Genomic DNA, 27,824 nt, shown 5'->3' with positions numbered 1-27,824 from the left:
GGCTTTCAGGTTGGTTGATCTGCAGTTTGTTAATGTCATCAAGGACCCATTTCTGTATTTTGACCATTTGAAGTGCTAGTTTCATCCTAAGCCTGGTTTTTTTCGTGGGTTTGGGGTAATTTCAGCAGCAGATGGAGCTGATAATTTCCAGAGTTGTCTTCAGAGGGAGAGAAAGAGAATTTTTTCTCTCAGCCTTCAAATTAAAAGCTCTAAACTTTTTGCTGTTGGATTAGCATATAATCAGTTCCTGTGGCCAATGGAGAGTTGTGCACTCATTGGCTTAGATCTGGGTAACTGGCAGATAGCAGAAAATAAGAAACTGGATCCTTGACGACTAAAGTGAGCTACTGCTTGACTGAGACAAAGCAGAGTGGGGCGTGGCTTGTTACCCGTGGAGGAAGTAAAGAGTGGGTATTTGAGAGACAGCCACAGAGTGAACTGTAATTGTTCCTTTGGATGCATAAAGGAATGAAATATTTATTTATATTTAAGCAGAAAATGAAGAAAAAGGTTTATGTTGCAAAATAAGAATAGGACAAAGAATATAAGCTTTACCCATTTTGCCTCCTTTGTTTCATCAGTGCACGTACTCTCTCTCCGTACATCTACATGTAGATTCTTTTTCTGAACAGTTTGAGAATTGGTTGCATACATCATGGCCCTTTTTCCCTAAATACTTCAATATATATATCCTAAGAATGACAATATTATCTTATATAACAATGCGGATATCAGCTTCAGGAAATTTTAACACTGCTGTTTTCTACAGTTTTAAAAATGGGCTCAATAATGTCCTTTATGAATGAGATCAGTATCGCTAAGAGGTACTTGCACTTGCATGTTCATTGCAGCATGATTCACAATAGCCAAGGTATTGAAAAACCTGAATGTCCACCAACAGATGAATGGATAAAGAAATTGTGATACACACACACACAGACACACATACACAGAATGGAATATTATTCAGACCTAAAAAAGGGAAATCCTTCCATTTGTGATAACATTGATGAACCTGGAGGACATTATACTAAATGAAATAAGCCAGAATGACAAATACTATATGATTTTGTATGTAGAATCTAAAAAAGTAGAATTCTTGAAAGCAGAAAGTAGAAAGGTGGTTACCAGAGGTAAGAGGGTGGGAGAAATGGGGAGGTGTTGGTCAAGGGGTACAAATTTTCAGTTATACAGAATGAATAAGAGATCTTATGTACAGCATGGGTATCTGTAGTTATAATAGTGCATCGAATTTGCTCAGAGAGTAGCTCGTAAGTGTTCTCACCATACCTCAAAATGGTAGTAACTATGTGAAGAAATGGGTATGTTAATTAGTTTGACTATAATAAGCAGTTCACTGTGTGTATGTATATCAAAACATTACACTGTGTGCTTTCAGTATAGCTAATTTCAGTTTTTTAAAAAAGTGTTGTATTGCATTGTTCACCTCCAGCATAGGATCCAGTCTGAGATCAGGTATTGCATTTAGTTGTCATTTCACTTTATAGTCTTCTTTAATCTGGAATATTTTCATAGTTTTTCTTTGTATTTTGTGACATTGACATTTTTGAAGAATATAGCCCCTCTCCCTTAAAAAATAGAACATTCCTCTCTCTTCTGGAGTTATTAATTATTGTTATTACTAATGTTATCTATATGAGAAGAAATGGCGACAGTTGTAGCGAGGAGGGACTGCTGCTTGCTGGTTCCTGGATGTACCTGGTTTCTGGAAATGGGGGAAGATGTGTTGGGTATTTACATCACTGCCCTCTTTCCTCCTTCCTTTTATATTTTCATCTGCCACCAAGATGTAGGCTTCTTTCTTAATGCCTTCCACTATGTCTTTGATAAGTCTTGGATTAGTATTTGGGTTGGGTGAAAAGGGAGGGTCAGATTTAGGGATGAACAGTCCTAGACAATGAGCAGCCTGTAGTCGTGAAGAAGTATAGAGCCAGTGGAAAGATCGGTGGAAGTGTCTACACACTGTAGCTTTGGGCCTTCAGAATGGCCTGTTGATTGCAGGAAATTGGGTAAAAGTGACTTCCACATAGGGTTTTTGGCAACTGTGTTGAGAAAAAAGTTTGATTGATGAGCCTGCAAGTCCTGAGGGCCTAAGGAATGGAGAAGCAGATGCTAGGTGTGGGGCAAAAGGAATGGCTGCTGGGGTTTTGGTTCAGTAGAGAATGAACAGATTGTTTCTCATTAAGAACATAGTTCTCATGAAGTACTCTGTAATACTTCGCTTGCCACCTTCCTCTGAGAAAGATCATGAGGGTGACTGTGCCCTGAGGTGCACAGACTTGAGGTGCACAGACTTGCTGTCTTGCCGAGGCCCTCAACTCCTGCAGTGGTATGCCTTTGCACCATTTACTTGACATGGCACTTCGTAGTAACTGGATATTGAATCCTTGTCAAGTGAATTAATCTCTGAAATCAGAATTCGGTATTGTGCCTCTTCATGAAAGAAACTCTATACTTGAGACTTCTTTGTTGATTGGATGCAACAACTTAAGTCATGTGTTGTACCATGGTTACATGTAAGGAGATTCAAATGTTCTGGTTTTAAAGGAACAAAAAGCTGGATTTTCTCTTTCCAGTTTCATAGAGTAATAGCAGTGAATACTCCAAAGCTGTGCAAGGGATAAAATTCTCTTTTATCAGGCAAGTAAATTCTGTTGGCAGTCAGGAAAGCTGGTGATGGACTTTTATACAGATTTGAAACCCTAACCCTCTGTCCACAGGTTAGGAACTTTAAAAAGACTCAATTTTTATTTTGTCATCTTACATAATCAAATTTATCTGTAGAAAAAACTATATGAAATACAGAAGAATGCTTAGACACCATGAAAAAAAATTTAATTTCACAGAATGGTGTGCTTTGTTTTAATTTATCTAGGATATGTATAGTTTTAAAGACACATATTTAAATAGTTGGTCAGCTGTGTGCGATTGTGATAGGTTGTCAATTGAAAAAAGACCTTCTGTGTTCATGGTCTTTTGATAAAATGCCATAATTTTGGTGGGCAACGTTTGAATCTTTCCTATGGTGCAGGCACAGTGCTGAGTGCTTCTCATACATTGTGTCATTATTTTATCAATCATAACATCATAGAATTTACAAGGAATGTTTGAAATATATTTGTGTATATATTTACATGTTTTATATATATACATATATATTTAACAAGGCATCATACACATTTTCTTTTAAAGGTATATTGTGGACAATGTTCTGTAGTAAACATAGATATGTGTTATAATCTTAATGACTTCTAGTATTCCATTATATAGATATACCATAATTTATTTAGCTAACTTTTTATTTAATAGATTTTGAAATTATTTCTTGATTTTAAATAGTAATGCAGCAAGAGATAATCATGTACTTCCATCTCTGCAGTTCTCTGATTCTTTCTTTTAGACAAGTTTCTAGGTATAGAATGCTGGCTTGACTTTTAAAACTATCCTCTTTAGATCAAGAAAAAGCTAAAGCAGTTATAGGAAGAGTTTCAAAGGGCCCATAGGAATGATATTCTGATGTTTCTCTTGTTCCTTTGCTTCCTTTTGTTTTTAACCCTGCATGGTTGTGTAATGGTATTCTTTTTCCCTTTTGTAGTAAGCTGTGCTAGAACAAAAATGCAATGAAAGAAACACTGGATGAATGAAAAGCCCTGCTTTGCAACCCCTCAGCATGGCAGGCCTGCAGCTCATGACCCCTGCTTCCTCACCAATGGGTCCTTTCTTTGGACTACCATGGCAACAAGAAGCAATTCATGATAACATTTATACGCCAAGAAAATATCAGGTACTAATGAAAACACTAATACTGGAGCATTTTTCACTAAAATGGAATAAATTAGCATATAGTTGACACAACTTATATAAAACTCATTTACCCTTACAAGCCTCCCTCTTCTGATTAATTTTCTCATTCAAAACACTTTTGTTCTTAATAGTCCTTTTCTTTTCTAACATCTGCTGGGTAATTGATTTGATAGTTTTATTTGTGAAGTTCCTTATTTTTTCCCCTCTGAAAACCTCACTGTTCCTTTATATCCATTTGGGTGTGTCTGTCCTAATGAGCTGGGTAGGAATCAAGCTTGGTCTGAGAATACCCAACCATGAACTGGCGGAACCACAGTTACTATAAGTTTGGCCATTTATATTATTCTAGAGAAGTATTTTGTCTCTGCAAAAATAATTCTTAAAGAAATTGTGAGTGCCGTTTCAACATATGTTTATACAGCACAACTGTATATTACAGGCATTTTATTCCTCTGATTGTTTGTTATTCTTGTATAAAGATGTAGAAAGTATGCTTTTCTGGCAAATTTATTGGAGAAAGATTTTAGAAAGCAGTGGAATTTCCTGATTTAAAACAAAATCCAGTTTTCTAAATTTCATACTTTGGTAAGAAATATATAATCTTTCTTTCTACCATGTTTCTAGGTTGAACTGCTTGAAGCAGCTCTGGATCATAACACCATCGTCTGTTTAAACACTGGCTCAGGGAAGACATTTATTGCAGTACTACTCACTAAAGAGCTGTCCTACCAGATCAGGGGAGACTTCAACAGAAATGGAAAAAGGACGGTGTTCTTGGTCAACTCTGGTAATAAAAATTATTTTATCAAATTGTGTAGAGGAAATTGGATGAGATTTTATGTTTAAGCAGATTTTCTCTGTGGGTATTCAGTTTTTGAAAGTGAAGAGAGTTTGACAAATTATGTGCTTGTTGAATGAAGCTCTGCTAGCAGAAATATCATTTTGTCCTATGTCTTAACTTTACAGTACTTCTCTTAAATATTCTGATTCTGTATTTCTTTTGAGTGGATTACTTTTGGAACTTAATCTAATCTAAATTGTTATAGTTATTTTTGTTTTTGATGTTTTACCTTCACAAAGTATGTCAAAAAGCACATGATTATGAGGTAGGTAACTTTTTGATTTATGATTTTTTTGTATACTAATTGCAGAAAGAAAGTTACGTGCTTCTTAAAAGTTAGATATTCAATAAGAGTTTAAAATACTGATTTTTATATGTTTAGGATTATCTATCAAAAAAAAATATAAAATGTGAACGTAAGCTGATAGGGACCTAATATAATCATGTGACTCCTCTCTCTTTTTAAAGATTGTCTAACTATGTGCTTTAAGTATGTATTAGATTGTCTTATTTCTTGGTGAGATGTGCTGATTTTATTGAAGAAAGCCGGAGAGGTGGATCTGGAGTGGTTGCCATTCCAGCCTAGGAGGCATAGTCTTAGGTTGGAGGAAATCAGCTGAAAGAATAACGGTGGTGTAGGGTTCTCTGAAGTGAGTGACAGAAGGTGAGGTGGCGGGTGTAGTGCATTTTGGAGGATAACCTTGGAGCTGTGATTTTAAACTGGCTATTTAAAATTTGATAGTTAGGTATAATATATAATAATAAGGATTTCCATAACTGTCTTAATCATTAGTAGACCAGAGATCCAACTAGGTAAGATTTGTCATATTGACATGGAGTATTATGTTTGTAATCAGCAAACCAGGTTGCTCAACAAGTGTCAGCTGTCAGAACTCATTCAGATCTCAAGGTTGGGGAATACTCAAACCTAGAAGTAAATGCATCTTGGACAAAAGAGAGATGGAACCAAGAGTTTACTAAGCACCAGGTAAGACTTTAGAGAAATTTCACTTTTTAAATCCCTACAAGTCCTTGACTTGGTTTGTAGGATGACCTGTATCCTTGGTTGTCTGAGTTAGTTGTGAAAACTCTAACCTGTATTTTATCAGCCTAGAAATTAGCCCTTATGCATTCGCTATCACTAAAAGTCTCATCCTAAAACCAAATTACTAATTTGTGTTCTTACTCTGTAGAAAAGAAACAGCTTTCAGTGTGAATTACTTGCTGGAAAAACACAAATTACTATGACCTATTTCCAACCTGCAGATAGCCTGCTTTTAGAAAATTTAATACTCTTGAGTTAAATGTCTTAAAACTGGAGAAATTTCTTAGATAAGGTCTTTGGGTCTTTGATGCAGATTTCTTCTAACTTGCATGTTTCCATATAGCCAGAATGTGTTGAAGGCCTTTTGTGTGTTGGTGTTGGGGAATTCAAAGTGGTTAAGAGATATTTCCTAACTAACCTTAAATAGCCCACAGTTTGCTTGTATGTCTCAACATATGGGGTTGAGTACTCATTAATAAAGCACTTAAATGCCCACAGAATTGTAGGCTATAAAAAGACTATTTATTCTGTGTCTTCTTCTAGAAAACCTTGTCAGTTCCACAGGGGAAAAAAAATTAAAACAGTGTGAATTGTTTTGACTAAATTTTAGACAGGTTTCTTCAGTCAGATTATGGCTATGGGAACCTAAAAACCTGAAGTAGATTTAGTAGATTTATGATAAAGACATTGTCTCCATTATCAAGAATTTTTTCCTCATAGTATTTTCGCATGTTTTCTTAATTTACTTCTTGGTTCCAATATATGAAATTCTATGCATTTAGAATTTTTGTTTTAATTTGGACTAATGAATTTCTTAATCCTCACCTGTGATACAATGGCCCCTTGATATAATTTCATTAAGTATATCCAGGCAAGTGAATGGCATGTTTTATATACTGATGTCAGTTTTGTTTTAGGTTCTCATTATGACTTGCTGTGTCGCCTTGAATGTTTTGAAAAGTGGTTACTTGTCACTGTCAGACATTAACCTTTTGGTGTTTGATGAGTGTCATCTTGCGATCCTAGACCACCCCTATCGAGAAATTATGAAGGTTAGTCTTCAGACTTTATCAGTCTTAATAATTCATGGTCATATTAGTGAGTATATGCAGGATTTTTTTTTAGATATCAAAAGCAATATATTACTTACCAACATTGAGAACTTAGTTCCATTATATGAATGACTGAATATTGAATATTGAATTTAAATTCTACAATAAATTTTTAAACATCATAATATAAATGAATTATATGCAGTCTTTCATAGCATATCTAAATGTGCCTTTTTAAAAAACAGATCTTTGAAACAAACTGTAGTAATTCCATAAGTAATATTATGTTGTCCTTGGTATATCAATGTTTCCACTGAACAAGTTGTTTTTTGGTATTTGTTAGTGATTTATGATATATTTTAATATGGTGGAGTCTCTCTAGTTATAGCCTTGCAAAATGAAGTCTTTACTGTCAGTATCTTTTATTATGTTAGCTCTGTGAAAATTGCCCATCATGTCCTCGCATTTTGGGACTAACTGCTTCCATTTTAAATGGGAAATGTGATCCAGAGGAGTTGGAAGAAAAGATTCAGAAACTGGAGAAAATTCTTAAGAGTAATGCTGAAACTGCAACTGACTTGGTGGTCTTAGACAGGTATGCACTTCTGATCAACTTGGCTTGAATGAGACTAGTTATAACTGATATTAAGCCTTCAGTGTCTGTTGCAGTGCCTTGCAGAGAGTACCTATTTAAGTGAGCAAATGGCTGTTAAAAGAAGTAAACAAGACTGAGAATTCTTTATGAGAACAGTTTCCTGCAAGTGCAAGAATCTAACCTTGTTTCCACAGAGAGTAGCAGATGGAGGCATTTCTGCCTTAGGAGAAATGTTGCGTAAGCGTCAGCCCTTCCTATTGGTCGATGTTGCCAGCGACTGGGATCTTTGATAGTAAATTTGGATTCTTTTCTGTTGATGTGTGTGCTTTATTGTTTTGACATAAATATATCACATGATGCTTCGAAAGAATGTTAATTTATTTAGAGAATTCAGCAATATACTTTACGATACTTGGAAACACCTGATTGTTTTGAAAATAGATTGCAGATTTCTGGGAAAGATGCTGTTTATTTCTAGGTTTGACTCTTTTTTGAAGGGGTTGCTATTTTGTGTTTCGTTAAAATACACACACAGACACACATACACAGAACCTAAATGTTTAAGTTGGTGGAAGGGAGTCTGTATAAATTAGTAGGAAAATGGGTCTTTGAATAAATAACTAATTTGTCTTATATCCTTATGACATATATTCTTAAACAAGGCTAAAGATTACGAAGTGGTGGTTCTTAGCAGTTATAGTAAATAGAGAAGACTGATTTCTCAGGTTATGGAGTTTAGTCAGAAATGGGTTTGAACACTAGCACCAGTAACTGTAAGTTGTATGACCTTGGGTGAGTCACTTCCTTCTCTGAACCTATAAAATGGCATTGACATTGGTTTCATGGGATTCTTTGATGATCAGTTATATAGACACATGGAAAAGACCTTGCAGTGTGCCTGGCATTTAGTAGAAATTTGGGAAAAGTTCTCTTTGTAGAGTGAGAGGAAGAGGTAACTTCGGTAATTTTGGTTTCATCAAACTCAGATATCAAAATGCTATATGAAATACAGATGTTGTTACTTTTAGGACAGGCTGTTTTTGACTTTCCTGGGCCAACATTAGGATGTAGAAGTAAAAGGCTGTATTTGTGCTTTCATCTGACCTGAGTTAGATTGCTTGGCCTGTGTTACTTGAAGTTTTAGGGAGAAGTAGAGGTATTAGAGCATTTAAGTAAAACTGGTAAGTAGTCTGTTGGAATAAGCATTACCTAATTTTCCAAATGTGAGTTTTTGGTTAAGTATAAATTCTGATATGAGTTGAGAAAAATGAAAACTGTAGTATTTAAGTATATCTTTACTATATTCTATTTCAATTAAAATCATTGTATGTGCTTTTAGGATATTTAGTGCCATTCTTGTCATATTTTATAAAAGGCATGAAAGAGCCAAGGATTGATGTCAGAAATGAATGAAAGGGGAATTTCCCTAATGAGGTTACAGTAAAAATAAAATTGACATTTGCAAATGATAAAATTTCAGTGGTAGGGGACCTCCTCCTCCCCCCATGATCTAACCTCTCATCCCTATTTCTGCTTCTGAGAAGTAATCATTATTGAGTTTCATGAGTATTTTGAACATCGTTTCTCATTCTGGCTGATGCCTAAAGGGGCAAAAGATAGAAATCTAAAACTAAAAAAACAAGACAAAAAAACCTAGGATACTAATGAAATCTATTCCTGAAATTCTTTGAATGCCAGCCTTATGTAGTCATTCTTTGAGACCTAACAGGCAAACATAGTAGAGATAAAAGTGAGTTCCACTTCAGGAAGGCATGTTTTGAGTCTGCCTTTTATCCCAAGTAGGTATACAAACTGAAACTAAGAAGTTTCTTTTCTCGTTTAGATATGTAAATGGATCATAATGTTATAGTGAGTTTTAAAAAAATTAAGCAAAGGGTGTTCAGGGAGACAGTGGGGTTTACCTGAAAGAAACTTCAGAGGAAGGCAGTGCTGAATTTATTTAGATAGAGCCACTTCATGGTTCTGAGCCTTCATCTCCTTCGGTGAGTATAAATCAGACGGTGGTAAAGTCCCCAGCATGGTGCTTGGAATGTGGTGAATCCTCAGTTCGTATTCTTGTTTTTTCCTCTTCTTCACTGTCCTTTTGAAAACATCTTTTGAATAATACTTTACTGGTCTACAAAAAATGTTGTATATATTTACTGTGGAGAAGTTCTTTAGTTTAGAAAAGTGATAATTAAAATACACCTAAAATCCCACCACACTGCTAACAGTTTGGCATATCTTCTTAGTATCTATTTTCTTTCCCTTGTTATTTTGAAAAAACATTTTTTAAAATTAAAAGTTGTGTTTTCACTATTGCAATATTGACAACTTTTTATTCATGTGTTTCTTTTTGTTGGAACACAGTTGATTGTACGTGTCTGTGGGGTACAGCATTGAATATCAGTACCTGTGTACAATATGTGAGGCTCAAATCAGGATGATTAGTATGTTCAACATTATACAACGTAATTGATTTTCTTGGCCCTTTACCAATTCCTTCCTTACTCCTCTCCCCCTTCCCCTTTTCTACCTCTGGTACCCTCCGTTCTGTTCTCTTCTTCTGAACACTCAACATATTATTGTGATTGTTGTATCTTTCTTTTTTTAAAATTTATTTGCTTTTGGGTTTTTTTAGCTCCCACTTATATGTGAGGACATGCTGTATTTCTCTTTCTGTTCCTGGCTTATTTCACTTAATGTAATTTTCTCAAAGTTCACCTATGTTGCTGTGAATGGCAGTGTTTCATTCCTTTTTATGGCAGAGTAGTATTCCGTTATGTAAAATATACCACACTTTCCTTATGGACATTTAGGTTCCAACTCTTGGCTATTGTAAATAGAGCTGCAGTAAACCTGGGAGTGCAGGTATCCCTTTGACATGATGATTTACATTCCTTTGAGTATATCCAGCAGTGGGATTTCTGGATCATACGACAGTTCTACCTGTAGTTGTCTGAGGAACCTCTATACCATTTTCTATAATGGCTGCACCAATTCCCCTTTCTCTGCATCCTCACCAGCATTTGTTATTCTCTGTCTTTTTGATACTGGTCAATCTAACTGGGGTGAGATGATATCTCAATGTGGTTTTGATTTGCATTTCCCTGATACTGAGTGATGTTGAGCATTTTTTCATGTGCCTTTTGGCCGTTTGTATATCTTCCTTTGAGAAATGCCTATTCAGCTCCTTTGCCCATTTTTTAATTGGGTCATTTATTTTTTTACTGTTAAGTTGTTTGAGTTCCTTGTATATTCTGGATATTAATTCTTTGTCGGATGCATAGTTTGCAAATATTTTCTGCCACTCTGTAGATTGTCTTTTCACTCTGCTTCTTTTGCTGTGCAGAAGTTTTTTAGTTTGATGTAATTCCATTAGTTTATTTTTCCTTTTTTGCCTATGCTTTTGGGGTGGTCTTTGCCCAGTCCTACTTCCTGAATTATTTCCCTTATGTTTTCTTTTAGGAATTTTATAGTTTCTGAACATTTATTTAAGTCTTTAATCCATTTTAAGTTGATTTTGGTATATGGTAAGAGGTACGGGTCTAGTTTCATTCTTCTACGTATGGATCATATTGACAACTTTTGTTTCTGATCTTAAAGATATACTTCTCAGCCATGTGAGATTGTGGTAGATTGCGGACCATTTACTGACAGAAGTGGGCTTTATGAAAGACTGTTGATGGAATTAGAAGAAGCACTTAATTTTATCAATGACTGTAATATATCTGTACATTCAAAAGAAAGAGATTCTACTTTAATTTCTAAACAGGTAAGCATATAAAAAAAGTAAGTATAGTAAGTATAATAAAAAAGCTTCTGTTTGTTTTTAATATTGAAATAAAAATATGCTTCTACTGAGGCTATTTTGTACACATTTTAGCTTATTATTAACTATAGACCTCCCTGATTTAAAGAGATGTGTTAGGATTCGTGTCATGTTATATAAGTATAGGGAGTGAGATCAATTTTTTTGTTTTATTTTTGGTCAGATGAGTTAGTTCCTGCTCAAAGCCTTTGAATTCTTCCACTGTTTCCTAGTGTGTGGAACTGGATATGAGCCTGTCGTCCCTGAGTGGTGCAGATTTCAGAAGAGATCCCTCAGGGCAGTGGTTCTCAAAGTGTGGGCTCCACACCAGCAGCATCAACACTCCCCCCACCCCTTGATCTTGTTAAAAGTACAAATTATGGGCCCCACCCCAGAACTGCTGAGTCAGAAGTTCTGGGATAGGATCCTTAGAACTGAGGTTTGAGTTTTGACAAGCCCCCTGGTGATCCTGATGCATTAAAGCTTTGAGAACCACTGCCCTAGGACATTGTAACCATTTGTGAATGTTAACACTGTATTGAGTGTGGGTCTTAATTTCTCTCGTGCCAATTTTTTTCTGGAGCAGCAATGCCCAGACTTAGTCTTTGAATTCTTGATAAGTCTGTATTCAGTGCAATATGTCTTCTGCTTGCCTGCAGAACCGGCGATTCCTTAGTTCCATGCTTGGCTATGGATTTACATTTGTTTCTGAGCTAGTTGTAAGATATGACACTTTGGGCAAGCTCTAAGATCAGAATTTCGATTTAGCTGAGACTTTAAAGTTGAGGACCCCTGACCTTGTGTTGTTGTTCTCATTGAACCTTTAACAGAGGACAGTTGTACAGTGGTACAATCTAACCATTGTAGCCAGAAGTGTTGGCTGTAGACGGGCCAAAATTCACCCACAGTTAGTTCTTAGTCTTTCCCTTTTTAATATTCAGTGTAATGGAATATATGTAAAACCAGGGAATGTTGTACATAGATAATGTTCAAGGAAAATTGTTTCTTTCTTGATACCTAAAATAAAATTGCTGTGCTATATAATTCTTTGCATAATTTTGCAGGAAGTAAATGACTCAGTTGTAATTCTAACTAATCACAGATCTAAAATTAATGTTTATTAACCTTACACCATTGCATCCTTTAATTTCGATTTGATTATTTTTGCTGGAAAAAAGATGATTCCAAGCATATGTGTATGAAATAATAGAGCTTGAAAAGACCACTGGCCTCCCCCCCACCCCCCCACCTTAGATAATTAATTTATAATGTTTATATTGGTGGGGTAAAACTTATTTTAAGGGGCAATTTCAGGATGGCGTAATCTCACTTAAACCCCATATGAAAATGGTACAGGATTATTATTTACTATTTGGCTTTTAAAATTTGTTTTGTAGATACTATCAGACTGTCGTGCAGTATTGGTAGTTCTGGGACCCTGGTGTGCAGATAAAGTAGCTGGAATGATGGTAAGAGAACTACAGAAATATATTAAACATGAACAAGAGGAGCTGCACAGGAAGTTTTTATTGTTTACAGACACTTTCCTAAGGAAAATACATGCACTATGTGAAGAGCACTTCTCACCTGCCTCACTTGACCTGAAATTTGTAACTCCTAAAGTAATAAAACTGCTTGAAATCTTACGCAAATATAAACCATATGAGCGACAGCAGTTTGAAAGTGTTGAGTGGTATAATAATAGGAATCAGGATAATTATGTGTCTTGGAGTGATTCTGAAGATGATGATGAGGATGAAGAAATTGAAGAAAAAGAGAAGCCAGAGACTAATTTTCCTTCTCCATTTACCAATATTTTATGTGGAATTATTTTTGTGGAAAGAAGATATACGGCAGTTGTTTTAAACAGGTAAATCTCTAAGTTTAAGATCTTTTCCATATTAGAACAAGGTAGCTTATTGTTTTGCTAAGTGACTCACTGTAGTAGCTTTAGGAGCTAGCATAAGGGTTACATAAGTGTCCTTTACTTGATCCATTGTGGTTCATATGTAAAGCTGTACTGGGATTTACAGAGAGAATGTTTGTAAATACAGTAGCTTTCCCAAAAGGCTAGTTTTAAAATGACTGAGATTTTTTTTCTGAAAGGATGCTAATCCATCTAAAATAGAGAGCAAGTATAGAAAAATTGTTACATTTAAGTAAAGCACTCCTTGTTTTGTATTCAGTTGTTATATTTAATTTAATTTAGATGGTTCTAGGACCTGAGAGGATGAAAATCTGCAGATGCTCAAGTTTCATATGAAATGGTGTATTTGCATATAACCTATACATATCCTCCCATATACTTTAAATCATCTCTAGGTTACTTATAATACGTAATTCAATGTAAATGCTATGTAAGTAGTTTTTATACTGTAATTTTAAAAAATTTGTTCTATTTTTTAACTATTTTTGTTCCACGATTGGTTGAATCTGTGGATGCAGAACCTGTGGATACAAAGGGCTGACTGTATTTATGAATCTTTATGTGTTAGGAATTGTGTTAAGTATTTCACACCAAGCTTGCTCTTTCAGGTATTCGTAGGATAAATTTTATCTGGGTATTGTGGCTAATTTTTTTTATGTTAACTTTTTTTCTTAAAAAAACCCACATTAATTCAAGTTTTTAAGGCTGTAGTGGAAAAAGTTTAGAACAACTGGATTTGCAATTTGGATTGGTTCATAGACTACATATTAAAATTTTCTGAATCTGAAGAGAATAAGAATGTTGGGGAAGAGTTCTGAGAATATTAGCAAAGGAGACATTGAATACAAGTTGTAGGTTGTGGATTCCAACTCCTTTTCCCGTATTCAATAAATGTTCATTTTTCCTGAATATAGACCTAGCCAAGGAGCTATACTTCAAATCTGTGTCAGATGGTCACTTAACATATGGTCCTTTTGGTTTGTGGATAGATGCTCTATTATTTTCTGCCCCCCAAAAAGGCTCTTTATTTTGTACTTAAGGCAATCTACTTTTCTATAAGATCCATTAATTGGCCAGAGTTTATCCCTAAGAACCTTTTTTGCAAGTAGTGATCTCTGAGGAAAAATTAAGCTTTGTTTCTTGAAGTAATTTGGATTTTTTTTTTTTTTTTCCTTAACTGCTTCTGAACGTTTAGGGGTTTAAAAACTTCTGAGTAACGAGAAATTGGACTCGAGGGTAGTCATCTGGCAGTTTTCAGTCTGGTAGTTTTCATAAAGTCATTGAGCCTGATCCTTCTGATGAATATGAAGTAAAATAACTTTAGGTTCTGAATTACACTTAAATCAGAAGTTTAATGTTGGAAAGGGACCTCACTGACTTATTTTTATAAAAAAAGAGAAAGTGCCTCGGGAGGAAAAGAATTTGCTTTAAGTTAAATTGCTAGTCAGTGGAAGAGACAGTTCTAGAATTCTAATATCCTAACTCTAGTTTCCAGTTCTTTCTACAATCATAATGCCCCTGGGCATCAGAGAACACTAAAAAGCGGTGCTTTACAGTGGGAAGACAGCCAGGAGACGGACCAGGGAAAGCATGACTGTCGAGAGACTACTTAGAATGGGGAAAAGGCATTGTGGGAATCAAAAAAGTTTAACACCAGCACATTCTAAGCCTGCTTCCATGTATGATGGTATAAGGAGTAAATAAATTTTCTGGGACTTGGAGGAAATGGGGGGTTTATTTTCTGCTTTTCTCCTGTTTTCTGGATGTATTTTTATGTAGTGATGTGCCAGTTTTCATTGCGCGAGAATTGGCCAAAATCAGTCAGTTACTTCCTATTGACTTTAAGGATCAGATTAATTGTGATCAAGTTTAATAAAATGTGGCAGGAATTTAGTGTTGTATGATGGGCAGCTAATTAAATGCACAATAGAGGTCTTGTTCCAGTAAGCTTTTTAATAAGCTTAGAAAAACTTCCTGAAATCCATAGTCTTTCCTTCCATCAGTTTAATGGGAGGAAAAACCCTTCTTCAGTGAACATTTTCATGGGAGTGTAAGCCATTGTAATGCACATACAGTTTTCTGTTCTCCTCATTAAAAAAGTAAATCATAGCTACTTCTGTATGTAGTGTAAGTATGCAAGCAGTCTTAACGTTTACAGTTTTCCTTTTACCTTACATTTACATAGAGATTCATGAGTTACTTTTATATGTATTTTAAAATTTTTCATAACACTCTATGAGGGAGGGAGGTAGATGTTCTTACCATATTACAGAAAAGAAACTAAAACTCAGTTTGTGACCTTCCCCAAGTTATAAAGATATCAAGTGGCAGAAAATGGCTTCCAGTCTCCAAGTCTAGTGTTATTTTCACCATGCAATTTACTAATATTCTGTGATACCGGCATTGGACAGACCTGAATTCACATCCTGTCTCTACCCTTCCCCACCCCGTTTTTTCCTAATAACTTTTTTTGTTTGTTTGATTGTTTGTTTGTGACCGGTAAGGGGATCGCAACCCTTGGCTTGGTGTCGTCCGCACTGCGCTCAGCCAGTGAGCGCACTGGCCATCCCTATATAGGATCCGAACCCGCGGCAGGGAGCGCCGCACTCTCCCGAGTGAGCCACAGGGTCGGCCCCCTAATAACTTTTTATTTTGGAATAGTTTTAGATTTACAGAAAAGTTGGGAAGATAGTACAGAGAGTTCCTGTCTACCCCTCACTTAGTTTCTTATTGTTAACATCCTGTATCACCATTTGTCACAACTAGTTGTTTGTCACAGCTAAGAAAGCTAACATTGGTTTATTACTATTAATTAAACTCCAGACCTTATTTGGATTTTGCCAATTTTCCCACTAATGTCCTCTTTTTAATACAAGGGATCATATTGCATTTAGTTGTCCTGTCTCTCCAGTCTCCTCTGGTCTGTTACAGTTTCTCAGTCTTTCCTTGTTTTTGATGACCTTGACAGTCTTGAGGAGTACTCACTGGTCAAGTGTTTTGTAGAATGCCCCTTCATTTGGGTTTGCCTGATGTTTTTCTCAGGATTAGACGAGGGTTATAGGATTTGGAAGAATACCATGGAGGTAACATGCCCTTCTCATCACTTTATGTCAAGGGCTCACGGGATCAACATGAATCATCACTGGTGATGTTAAACTTCATCACCTGGTTGTGATAGTGTTTGCCAGATTTCTCCACTGTAAAGTTACTGCTGTTCTCTTTTCTTACTCTTTCTTATTCTTTGAAAGGAAGTCTCCAAGTCTAGCCCATCCTGGGAGGGAGGGTTTAATCTCCACTTTCTGGAGAGGGGTTTGTCTACATATATTATTATGAATTCTTCTGTAAGGAAGACTTGTTTCTTTTATCCTATTTAATTACTTATCTTCTTATATTTATTGAATTATGTATTTTTATCAGAGTGGACTCAGGTTTATTTTATACTTTGGGTTATAATCCAATATTACATTATTTATTTTGTTGCTCAAATTGTTCCAGCTTTGGCCATTAGGAGCTATTTGCAGTTAGCTCCTGTGTCACTTTGACATACCCTCATCCTTTTGTATTTTTGTATTTTGTACACTCCCTTACTTTTTAGTACTACAAAATGCACCTGCCCCAGCCTTAGAATTGGCCATTTTGCCAAGGAGCCCTGGTTTCTTTTCTGCTCAGTTCTTGGGTATATATATTTTGTGAAAGTTATTTAATTTTTTAAAGCCTCTGCACCTCCATCTGTAAAACAGTAATAATACTTCCCTCTCTTACTGGTTTGTTGATAGGAGACAATGTATATAAAAATGGCTGTTTTATCACCTGGCACACAGTAAATACCAGTTCTTGTTCCTTAGGCACACATTTGGGGGGATGCACTATCAGGTTACTACACCTGTCAGTGATAGTTTTTTTGGTAAGATCATAGAGGAATTATTTGACTTTCCTACACTGACAAGAAAATAAGGAGCAAGGGATACTCTTAAAGGTATTGTTGGTAACATAATTCAAGTACTTGTTATTTGTATCTTTGAATTTTTTTCTCTTATGATTGTCTGCATTAATTAGCATATTTAGTCAAATCACAATTTTCAGTAATATATCTGCTAATTTTCTGAACCTACCATGCACTTTTGGTCATGTTATTTTCAATCTAATTGGGGAGGCACTGTGCATGTACACACAAACACAGCCATGAGTTAAGTACAGAGATCGAGAGTAAGCATTTAGAAAATCATACAGCAGTTTGATAATAATTTTACGTCTGCTCAGTATAATAAAATTGGCACTTGAATTTTAATGCTTTTTAAATTTTCTTTTTTAAAAAAATAGTGTTTAATATTTTTATTTTTGAAAGTTTCATTTTAATAGTTCATTTGGTCTCTGGATTGGAAATATTAAAAAAAAAAAACCCTGGTTCTTCACTACAGACAGTTTTGGAAGCACTGCACACTAGAGGACAGTACAGTTTATCACACAGCTTGCTTGTGGAACAACTTGTATAAACTCAGTACAAAAAATCAAATAGGACTTTGTTTTACTATTCTGTGGTTCCATGAAATCTTTAAGCAGATTGTGTTATTTGTAAACTCCCTGAGAAGAATGGACACTTATTTTGTTTCCTCTGAATCCTGCAGCTTGGCACATGGTTCGGCATTCTTTAAATTTATCTAGTCGAGAAATAAATTTTTCTCTCTAAACACTATCAGCATAGGTGTATGACATTTAATTATTGCTCACGGGAGATGTTATACATGTGCATATTGTCTCTTCTGTCCTCTCCAGTTTTGATGTGTGTTTCATTAAGGAGAAATAAACTTACTGTTAGAGCTTCTATTTCTCAGCTAATTGTAGTCTGCCAGATTAATAATTTTGGTAAAGTGAAATATACTTTTGCCTAATTAGGAGTAGCTTGAAATGTGTTTTTTAAACCTCTGTTACATTCAAATTGATACTTATATAAACTAAAACTTGGAAGTACATGCTATTTCTAAAGTAATTCATTTCATATTTTAGACTTTGAGGCATGCTGTTTGTTTTCATGTAACACTAATTTCTGTTACTGGCATCGTAAGTTCATTATAATAATTAAACCTTTGAAGATAATAAGGAAGTTTCTGATTCTGGATATTTTAAGCACCTGAACTATAGAACAGACTCTTACCCTAACCTAGACATGCAAGTTTCTGTTGATCGGGAGGCAGGAGATATTTTAGATGGCTACTCAAATTTTCTTCCAGCTCTTTGATATTAGTCTTTTTCATGTATTTTTTTTAAAAAAGGATAGTTTGATGTAAAAATGCAATTTTCTAATAGGAATTTATACTATGTAGTATGACTTCAGAGGAACCATATGGAATCACTTATGTCAGGTGGGGAACCATTTATCCTGTGTGCTGAGTTTTTGAATGTGGATACTTCTAAAATAGCTGTAATGGCAGCACTAACTGTTAACCTTCTGTATCCATGTAATGTGATCCCATCCTGTAGCTCTTTTCCACGTCTTAGTTAGAAGACCAGCTTTAGGTTACTGGCATTCTGGGTTAAAACAGAGGAGCAGGCTGGGGAAGAGAGACAGAGCTCAGGAGTCTTGTCTTTCATGGTGGGAGGGGGTAGGGAACTCTTTGGCAGTTCTGTGCAGGAGTCCAGTACTCTGCTATGGAGAACTTTAGTCAGTGGCCTGGGGACCAGAAGGTATAGGGAATTGAGGTGATGAATCATTTCTTTCCCAAGAGCTCTATTGTCACATATAGAGGGGGCAGGAGGTTTCCTGTACTGTAGAAATTCTCCCTTTGGTATCAGGCACGTGATCCTTGTTCTGTGTAGGCATGGCCATAGAGAAAAGAGCATGACTGCTGCTGAAGCTGGCCGTGCATCTAGGGGAGTGTGCTGGGCTTCTTTCCTTAGAAGTCTTGTCCCAAAGCTAGGATGTATGCAGATCCATGTTGCTCTCTGATGAGCTCAGTCTCATCCTGGGCCACATTTCTATTAAGTCATCATCGCCAAATTGGAAGTTGGAGGTAATGTGACCATTTCATTTGTCAGTATAACTCAGCCTTGTATTTGGTATTGTAAGTACTTGGTCCACAGATCTATGTGATGAAGAAAGGCAGTGATTTTTTCTCTTTAAACTGCTAGAAAAAAAGGACCCAAGATTATTTTGTTAGGTATGTTGGCAAAAAAATACATGTATTTCCATTTTAAAGGAGACCTTACAAACAAAAGTTAAAATATTTTTCCTCAGCAATGCTTAACTTCCAAATGTGTATAATTTTCTTAGATTGATAAAGGAAGCTGGCAAACAAGATCCAGAGCTGGCTTACATCAGCAGCAATTTTATAACTGGACATGGCATTGGAAAGAATCAGCCTCGTAACAAACAGATGGAAGCAGAATTCAGAAAACAGGAAGAGGTAACTTAAAATAATTGTACAATAACAATTTTCAGAACATATACAGACAAACTGCCTGTAGGAACTCCCTTTCTTCATAATTCCTAGCACTTTTTTGGAATATAGAATACTTGTTCATATATAAACAATCTGTCTCCTATGAAGTAGCTGTATGGTGATTTATATGCCCAGAACTGGAATAGTTGACTGGCAAATCAATTTTGTGTCTTGATTGTCATCAGTCAGTTCGTTTTCCTTTATTTGTTGGGTTGATGTCACACAGCTACATTTCATAGGAAAACAAAGCATGTATAACTCCTGTCAACTCCATATGACTATGAAACGACAAATTGAAATCTTTTCCTGGAAAATGTTTTCTTTTTTTCATTTAAAATCCTACCTTGGTTGAATATTTTAAGAAATAACACTATATTTTTTAGATTTTAGCTTAAGTTTTTTCATGCTTTTTAAGTTCTTAATATAGGAAACAGCACTGTAAAGATGCTAAAAGATGGTCTGGCTTACAAACAAAAACTTTTCACTTAAAGTTTATTATTTAACTTAAAATTTGAAGAAATTTCCTGTTAAAGGCATGATCTACATCACAGCTTTTTGACAATATTCCAGGTTTGGGGAGTCCAGGAGTCCCAGATAAATCTGACAGTCTGAAAACCAGCTTATGTTATTATTTCACTTATCTGGATTGGGCAGTGAATGTGATCTTAAATCTCATGTGAAAAAAGCTTTCACTTTACGTTTTAATCAATTCTGAGTCCTTAAATTAAAAATTTCTCAAGATGCCGAAAATAAGTAATGTCTTGCTTGTAATTTTTAATTCTGGGTGAATTAGGGATTTTAATGATAAAGTTTTGATATCTTTGGAGGGATGTTGGCACAACCTCACAAATGTAGGATACCATTATGTAGGATCATAATATCAACACAACTCAAGAAATGGATTCATTTGATCACTTAGTTGGTTAGATACACTTGTCATAAAAAGAGCCAGCTCCTTCAACCCGAAGGCATTCTGTGATTTGTGATGTGGGCACTTCTATAAAGTAGAAAGACACTTTAATTTTTAGGTAACATTCAGTTGAAAACTACCATCAATAAATCAGAGTTTCTTTGGCCCTGTATTTATGCATCCTGAGTTTTCTGTGATATTGTCATCTTCTTTAGACTGTCCTCAAAGATTTAGCATGCCCACAGTATATGTTGTCATTTATTTTTTCTCTGTTTTCTTTGGAAAATTTCTTAGAATTCCTTTTCTTGGTGTATTTTTTTCAGGTACTTAGGAAATTTCGAGCACACGAGACCAATCTGCTTATTGCAACAAGTATTGTAGAAGAGGGTGTTGATATACCAAAATGCAATTTGGTGGTTCGTTTTGATTTGCCCACAGAGTATCGATCCTATGTTCAGTCAAAAGGAAGAGCAAGGGCACCGATCTCTAATTATATAATGCTAGCAGATACTGACAAAATAAAAAGTTTTGAAGAAGACCTTAAAACCTACAAAGCTATTGAAAAGGTAAGATCAAAAATTAATATGGTATCTTTGTCATTCTTTGTTTGCATAGAAATAGATAAAACTGTTTTATCTACAGATAATAGTCTCAATGAGGTGCACAATGTATATACTATGAGGAAGTTGAAAATGATTACAAAGACCCTTCAGTATTTTACAAAGTGTTTGAAAGTTCACAACAAAAGAGCAGTGAAAAGGGTCAGTTGGATTACTGGGGAAGGATATCTGGGAAAGTGTACTGACAGTGTAGTGACTCAATCGCTTGAGTTGCGGAGAGATTGGAGAGTGATGACATAGTGATTATACTCAAGAAAGACTGACAGTCACGTGTGTGGGGGGGTACACTACAATATAGGTGTTGTACTGTATGGTGAGTGTCTCCACATGATTGCAACTGAGAGAGATTCACTGGGTGGAGTTTTCTGCAGCAGGTGACTTTGGAGTATTGAAGTATGTATAGGAGAGATGTTTTGTGTCGAGACATTTCTCTATAGGTACAGAGGCAGACAACCAACGTATAGCAAAGAAGACATTTGTTCTCATCACAAGTTGTCTTTAAAATGTTCAGATCTTGAGAAACAAATGTTCCAAGTCAGTTGATGCTGGTGAGACTGACATTGATCCCATTGTGGATGATGATGATGTTTTCCCACCATATGTGTTGAGGCCCGATGATGGTGGTCCACGAGTCACAATCAACACGGCCATTGGACACATCAATAGGTATGGTATCAAATCACCTGCATGGGAAACCTATGAGTTTTGCAAGATTTAGGTCTAAATGTGCAAGTACTGTCATGTGTTGCTTAATGACAGGGATACATTCTGAGAAATGTGTTGTTAAGGCGATTTTGTCATTTTGTGGACATCTTAGACTGTACTTACACAAACCTAGATAGTATGGCCTACTACACACTTAAGCTGTATGGTATAGCCTGTTGTTTGTGTGTGATTAACGTCCTGCACTCATTAGGATGGCTATGACGTCACTAGGTATAGGAATTTTCCAGCTCCATTATAATCCTATGGGACCACTGTCATTTATGTGATTCATCACTGACCAAAATACCATTATGTGGCATATGACTCTATTGTATTGTTCTTTACATTTTCAGCACCACACTCTCCCGAGTGAGCCACGGGCCGGCCCCTGTTCTTTACATTTTGCAGTCACCAATCTTTTCATTTATGGCTTGAGATATTTTGATGAGAGAGAGAAAAGTTACTTTTTAAATTTATTCTTTTTGATCAAAAGGCAAAAAAGTATTGTGCAGTAATGTTTAGTATTCATTGATAAGGTTGACATAATGAAGGCGTGCTTAGTTTTATTAGATTTAATTTTATACTGCTAACTGATTCTAAATCCTGAAATGTTGTTTTGCACCACAAATGTTGGGTAGTGTTGAATTTTCCATAAGCAATGAATTAAGATTATCATAAGTTAATTTTGTATTTTTGCTTATGTTCTAATTTACTTTGTCCCAGACTGATAGTAACATTTCTAAGAACTAAGAAAAGCAAATATATACCTAGATTATTTATCAAGATAAATTTCATTCAGAGGCAAAATAAAGCAGCAAGCATAAGAATTTCTTTTTAACCTTTTATTTTAAAACAATTTCAAACTTTAAAATGTTGCAAGCATACTGCAGAGAATTCCCACAGACTCTTAAACCCAGAGAGACCCATTCAAGTTTCACAAGAATGTTCTTTGTAGCCGAAAGATCCAATCCAGGATTATAAATTGTAGCCTGTTGACACATCTCCCTAGTCACCTTCAATCTGGAACCATACTTCAGTCTTTCCTTGACTTTAATGACCTTGAAATTTTTTGTTTTTCCTTTTTTTTTTTTGTGACCGGTAAGGGGATCGCAACCCTTGGCTTGGTGTCGCCCACACTGCGCTCAGCCAGTGAGCGCACCGGCCATCCCTACGTAGGATCCGAACCTGTGGTGGGAGCGCCGCTGCGCTCCCACAGCCCCGCACTCTCCTGAGTGAACCATAGGGTCGGCCCAATGACCTTGAAATTTTTGAAGATTACAGACGAGTCATTTGTAGTCTGACTCTCAGTTTCAGTTTATCTGATATTTTCTCATGATTTGACCAGATTATACATTTTTGGCCAGCACATCACTGAAGTGATGCTGTATTCTGCTTGTCCCATTTTAATAGGTGGCACATGATGTTGATTTGTGCCCTTACTGGTGGTGGTAATTTTGATCACTTGAATAAGGTCTGCCAGTTTTCTCTACTGTAAACTTTCTTTTTATTTTTTTTTGTAATTAGTAAATAATTTGTGGGGAGATACTTTGAGACTATTTAAAATTCATTCTTCTTTTCAGTTTGACCCATTAATGTAAGTGTCCATTGATATGCCTTCCTTGAATTGATTACTATGATGGCTACTCAGTGGTGATTTTCTGATTTCATTATTCTGTCTATATTTATTAATTGGTATTCTACTGTAAGGAAGAGCTTTTCCTTCTTTCCATTTATTTTTCATTATTATTATTATTTTTTTAGTTTGTATTTATGGACTCATTTAATGAATTTATAATCTGTTACTAACATTTATTTGTTTTGATGTTAAAATTGTCTCAAATTTGGTCAGTGGGAACCCCCTCACTTCATCTTCTGTGTCTTTTTAACATGTCACCATTATTCTTTGAACACTTTCTTGTTATATGGTACAAGATGTTCTGGATTCAACTCAAATACTTTCCCTGCCACAGCCTTGATATTGGCTACATCTCTAAGAGTTCCTGGTTCCTTTTAGTGGAGGTTGAGTTGTTTAGAAACCAAGATCTTGATGCTAGGTATATTCACTGCCAGTGGGGTGTTACTGCTGCCAGGCATTTTAGTGGGCAGAGCTAGAAAGTTTATTTATATATTCACATGCATACTTACATCTGTATTTATTTCTATGTCTGACTGTTGATACTTCCATTTTCAGTATGACACTAGAGGGTTCATTCTGGATGTCCTCTTTTCTATTTTTGTACTTGCTTTGTCCAGTAGTAAAAAGTCCGACTCCCACTGTCCTCCAAAAAACTGTATGTTCAATCTTCTCATATGTAGCCAGTCTTACTACTCTGCACGGCTGCCACCGTGTTTGGGTGCCCTAATTGCATAAATCCTAACCTTGCAAGACTGCTGCCCATTTCAGCACTTTCCTTATGTGGGCTCTGCTTGTCCCAGCATCCTCCTTACTCAGCCCCGGCTTTCTCTGGGCCAGCTTCCTGCCCTGCCTGCTCAGTGCTGATCTTGTTATGATGCCCTCCTTGTGTTGACACTGACTGTCCTTCTGCCCTCTTCTGATGCCTTTCTTATACATTCCCTGATAGTTTCTGGCAGATGTAAGATTATTAAGGAACAAACATTGGCAATATGTTCTCTTAAGGGTTCAGAACTAGTACTTTGTGCACTGTCCAATATGGTACCACTAAACACAATGAGGCTGTTTAAATTCAAAGTTCAATTTAAGTTAAAATAAAATAAAATCAAAAATGTAGTTCCCTAGTTGCACTTGTCACATTTCAAGTGCTCAGCAGCTACTGCCGTGTTGGACATTGCAGATACAGGACATCTTTGTGGGAAGTTCTGTTAGACAACACTGTTTGTCTTATTGGATGTTTGAAGCAATAAAGTTCAAACTCCACATGTAAATACCTATCTGGTGGAGGGGAAGAGGGACATAAGAAGTAAAAATTTAGGTTGTGAATGTCAGTACAGATTTTATTTCTCAGTTGTAAATTCAGCCTCAAAATTTTTTTTCTTCGCAGATACTGTGCTAGATTACCAAGTGACCCATTTACTCATCTAGCTCCTAAATGTAGAACCCGAGAGTTGCCTGATGGTACATTTTATTCAACTCTTTATCTGCCAATTAACTCACCTCTTCGAGCCTCCATTGTTGTAAGTTTAGAAAAAGAAATGATTGTGCCTTTTAAAGTATGTCATTAATGTATTTTTTTCAGCTTCTCTAGGACATGCAAGTTATAGGTAAATTTGGTTTTAAAATCTACATTAAAGAGTAGATTTATAAATCTCTTTTGTAGCCAACTACATGTTCAAATTTATAATAGCCTAACTTACAGACTCTTAGAATTGGACTAGATGACCTCTGAAGTTTCCTCCAAGTTCTTATTAATGTGAACATTTCCGACAGAATCATTCAGCTGTGGCTTAGATACAGGGACACAAAATTCATTAAATGTGGTTGGGCTGCTCTCCTTAGTTTGCTGTTTCTGACTCAAAATCTGCCTTTTGTAACTGCTGTCCTTGGTCCCAATATTATTTTTCAGATATTCCAAAGTGACTCATTTCTGTAGCATATAAAAATCTGCTCAGTAATTTTAATCTGTGTTATATTCCCATATATATATATATTTTTTTGCTGTTACATATTTGCAAGTTAACGAAAGTAAGATGTTTGAAAATCTTACTGAAATTTAACTTTATCAAAAATTATAAAATCTTGTCATGACTTAGTTTTTACTGGGCAGGATTTTTTAAAGATGGATATTTCAAATATTGAAGTTAGGATTTATAAAAATTTATTGGCATTTTTCAAAATAAAGAACTTTGGTAAATTGAACTCCAGAGATGTTGGGGCAGAGGTTTCATAGATATTTCATGTGCTAGTGATAATATAGCTATGTGCATATACAATAGAAAGCTATTTTGTTATTTTCAGGGTCCACCAATGAGCTGTGTACGATTGGCTGAAAGAGTTGTAGCTCTCATTTGCTGTGAAAAACTGCACAAAATTGGTAAGGGTGTTTGAAAAGCATATGCAAATAAAGATAAATTATATACATTGTATAAAAAGCATATTGAGGATTTTATAGGTCTCTAAGGATTTTGTAGAGCTGTGAAGTTGCTGCTCTTGGTGTGCCTTGGTGAATATAAATATATTATGTAACTTGAATGTCCTACAACATTATGGGAGCTCTTTGTTTTCTACAGCTTAATTGCAAACCCTGTCATTTATTTGCTTCCTTTACTGGACATAAAAGTCTTCTCATTACTGTTGAATCATGAACATTTGTGTTTTAATGTATCAGTCTCTCCAATTAGTCCATACTAGCCTAGAAATTAATCTTTTTTTTAAATAGGAAGACTTTTTCCAGGATCTCTTTATTTAGAAATGATACATGCTGTTGTCCTGTTTAGATGTTTTTATTTTTGAGTCTTAGAACAGAATTTGCCACCCTGCTCATACCAGATGTATGAAAGCCAACATAGACTTTGCCTGAAGTATCAGATCTGATTACTTTTACATTGATAAAGGCAAAGGCACTTTAGGTTTTATTACTTTTCCAGTTACTTCCTAACATAGTGCTCTTCCAGTATTATTTAGAGAGGCAAAAATCTAGATTGTTTATGTTAATTCTTTTTAAATTTCTTAGGTGAACTGGATGACCATTTGATGCCAGTTGGGAAAGAGACTGTTAAATATGAAGAAGAGCTTGATTTACATGATGAAGAAGAGACCAGTGTTCCAGGAAGACCAGGTTCCACAAAACGAAGGCAGTGCTACCCAAAAGCAGTTAGTATTGGTTAGAACTGAATAAAAATCTAGCCTTTCTGACTTTTTATTTCCTGCTACATCAAATCTAAATTCCTCTGCTTGGTTGGCTTCCCAGACTCTGGTAATTGGCCTACTCTGTGGACCTCAGTTCATTTCTCTGATTCATAACTTCTCTCAGATCAGCCCCTTTACTTTTGCATGTCCTCTGTCTCTCTTTCCACTTCAGACAGTTTTTGTTTTTCTTCTCAAGAGGATTCTTGGACTCATCTATCAGATTCTACCCAGAATGAGTTTATTTAACTTAAAGAGACATTTTTTATTTCATTCAATTTATTGGTATGATTCTTGTTTTATTTGTGACTGGGGCTAAGACAAAAGAGGATTTGTATGCTAAAATAGGCAAATGAAAAGATGCTCTCTCAAGGTGACAGATACACTGGAAGTTAGGATGTGGGCTATTGGGAGTCCAAATAAGTCATTTCAGTAGAATGTGTCTAGCATGATCTGTGGCATCGTGGCAGGATTCACACATTAAAACATCTCTGGATCTGACTTCTAGTTATAACCATACTTGGCCGAAATATTTATTTATTTATATATGGTGGCTGGCTGGTATGGGGATTCGGACCTGTAACCTTGGTGTTACAAGGTTGCTCTCTAGCCAACTGAGCTAACCAGCCAGCCCCTTATTTGTTAGCATTTTTATCTCATAGGAGCTCCAAAGAAAAGCAAAATTTTCCTCTGTACCTTCATATTAGCATAAGTGCGTGGTTCTTTTGTAGTTCTGCAGTTGTGAGTTTTTACTTTTAAAAAATTTACACCCAGCTAAGCATTTTCAAGATTCAAAATCATGTTGGTTTTTTAAAAATTATGAATGTTATCCATTTTTTTGAAATGCTCGGTTCCCTCATACCCAATTTGCTTATTGGACTAGTTTTATATGATAAACATCACTAAAGATAACTGTTCTGAGAAGCATAATACTGCCTTGCATCCTGTTTAATTGATATATTCTGTGTTATGATATCCTATTAATCATAACTGTCTCTTAGCCATCGTTTCTATACCTTTTAACTACAGATGCAGTTATTTGCCATTGAGCCTCAGAAACTGCAAGACCCTAATCTAATTAGTAAATGAAAGCTTAGAAATAATGTCAGATTAATTTAATTATGGTTTACTCACATAATGAGACAACCTTAAAAATGATGATAGTGATTCATATTGATTCTGAAAGATATTCTCATTGTAGTAATTGGGGATAAAAATTAGGTTATCTCACACA

The 27,824-nt window shown here is 35.6% G+C and overlaps 1 protein-coding gene across 5 annotated transcripts in view; it reads left to right on the top strand.

The window, feature by feature from the left end:
- The window catches only part of DICER1 (dicer 1, ribonuclease III), a 71,134-nt gene that overhangs the window by 20,607 nt on the left and 22,703 nt on the right, over positions 1-27,824 (top strand). For 2 of the 5 annotated variants that reach the window (XM_063092148.1, XM_063092147.1), the window contains exons 2-14: positions 3,617-3,805; positions 4,450-4,612; positions 5,524-5,654; positions 6,629-6,763; positions 7,198-7,358; positions 10,965-11,133; positions 12,567-13,039; positions 19,365-19,497; positions 20,767-21,009; positions 21,575-21,729; positions 24,789-24,921; positions 25,703-25,778; positions 26,418-26,557. In XM_063092148.1, coding sequence (XP_062948218.1) covers positions 3,662-3,805; positions 4,450-4,612; positions 5,524-5,654; positions 6,629-6,763; positions 7,198-7,358; positions 10,965-11,133; positions 12,567-13,039; positions 19,365-19,497; positions 20,767-21,009; positions 21,575-21,729; positions 24,789-24,921; positions 25,703-25,778; positions 26,418-26,557 — 2,256 coding nt within the window. In that variant the 5' untranslated portion in view covers positions 3,617-3,661. Of the gene's footprint in view, positions 1-3,616; positions 3,806-4,449; positions 4,613-5,523; positions 5,655-6,628; positions 6,764-7,197; positions 7,359-10,964; positions 11,134-12,566; positions 13,040-19,364; positions 19,498-20,766; positions 21,010-21,574; positions 21,730-24,788; positions 24,922-25,702; positions 25,779-26,417; positions 26,573-27,824 lie in introns of those variants that run through there. The other 3 variants (XM_063092150.1, XM_063092149.1, XM_063092151.1) reach the window with 2 other exon arrangements.

The sequence above is a fragment of the Cynocephalus volans genome, chromosome 3 (genome assembly GCF_027409185.1).
Source record: "Cynocephalus volans isolate mCynVol1 chromosome 3, mCynVol1.pri, whole genome shotgun sequence".
Lineage (NCBI taxonomy): Eukaryota > Metazoa > Chordata > Mammalia > Dermoptera > Cynocephalidae > Cynocephalus > Cynocephalus volans.
The sequence above is the reverse complement of the archived record's forward strand: the minus strand, read 5'-3'. Positions and strand labels throughout refer to the sequence as shown.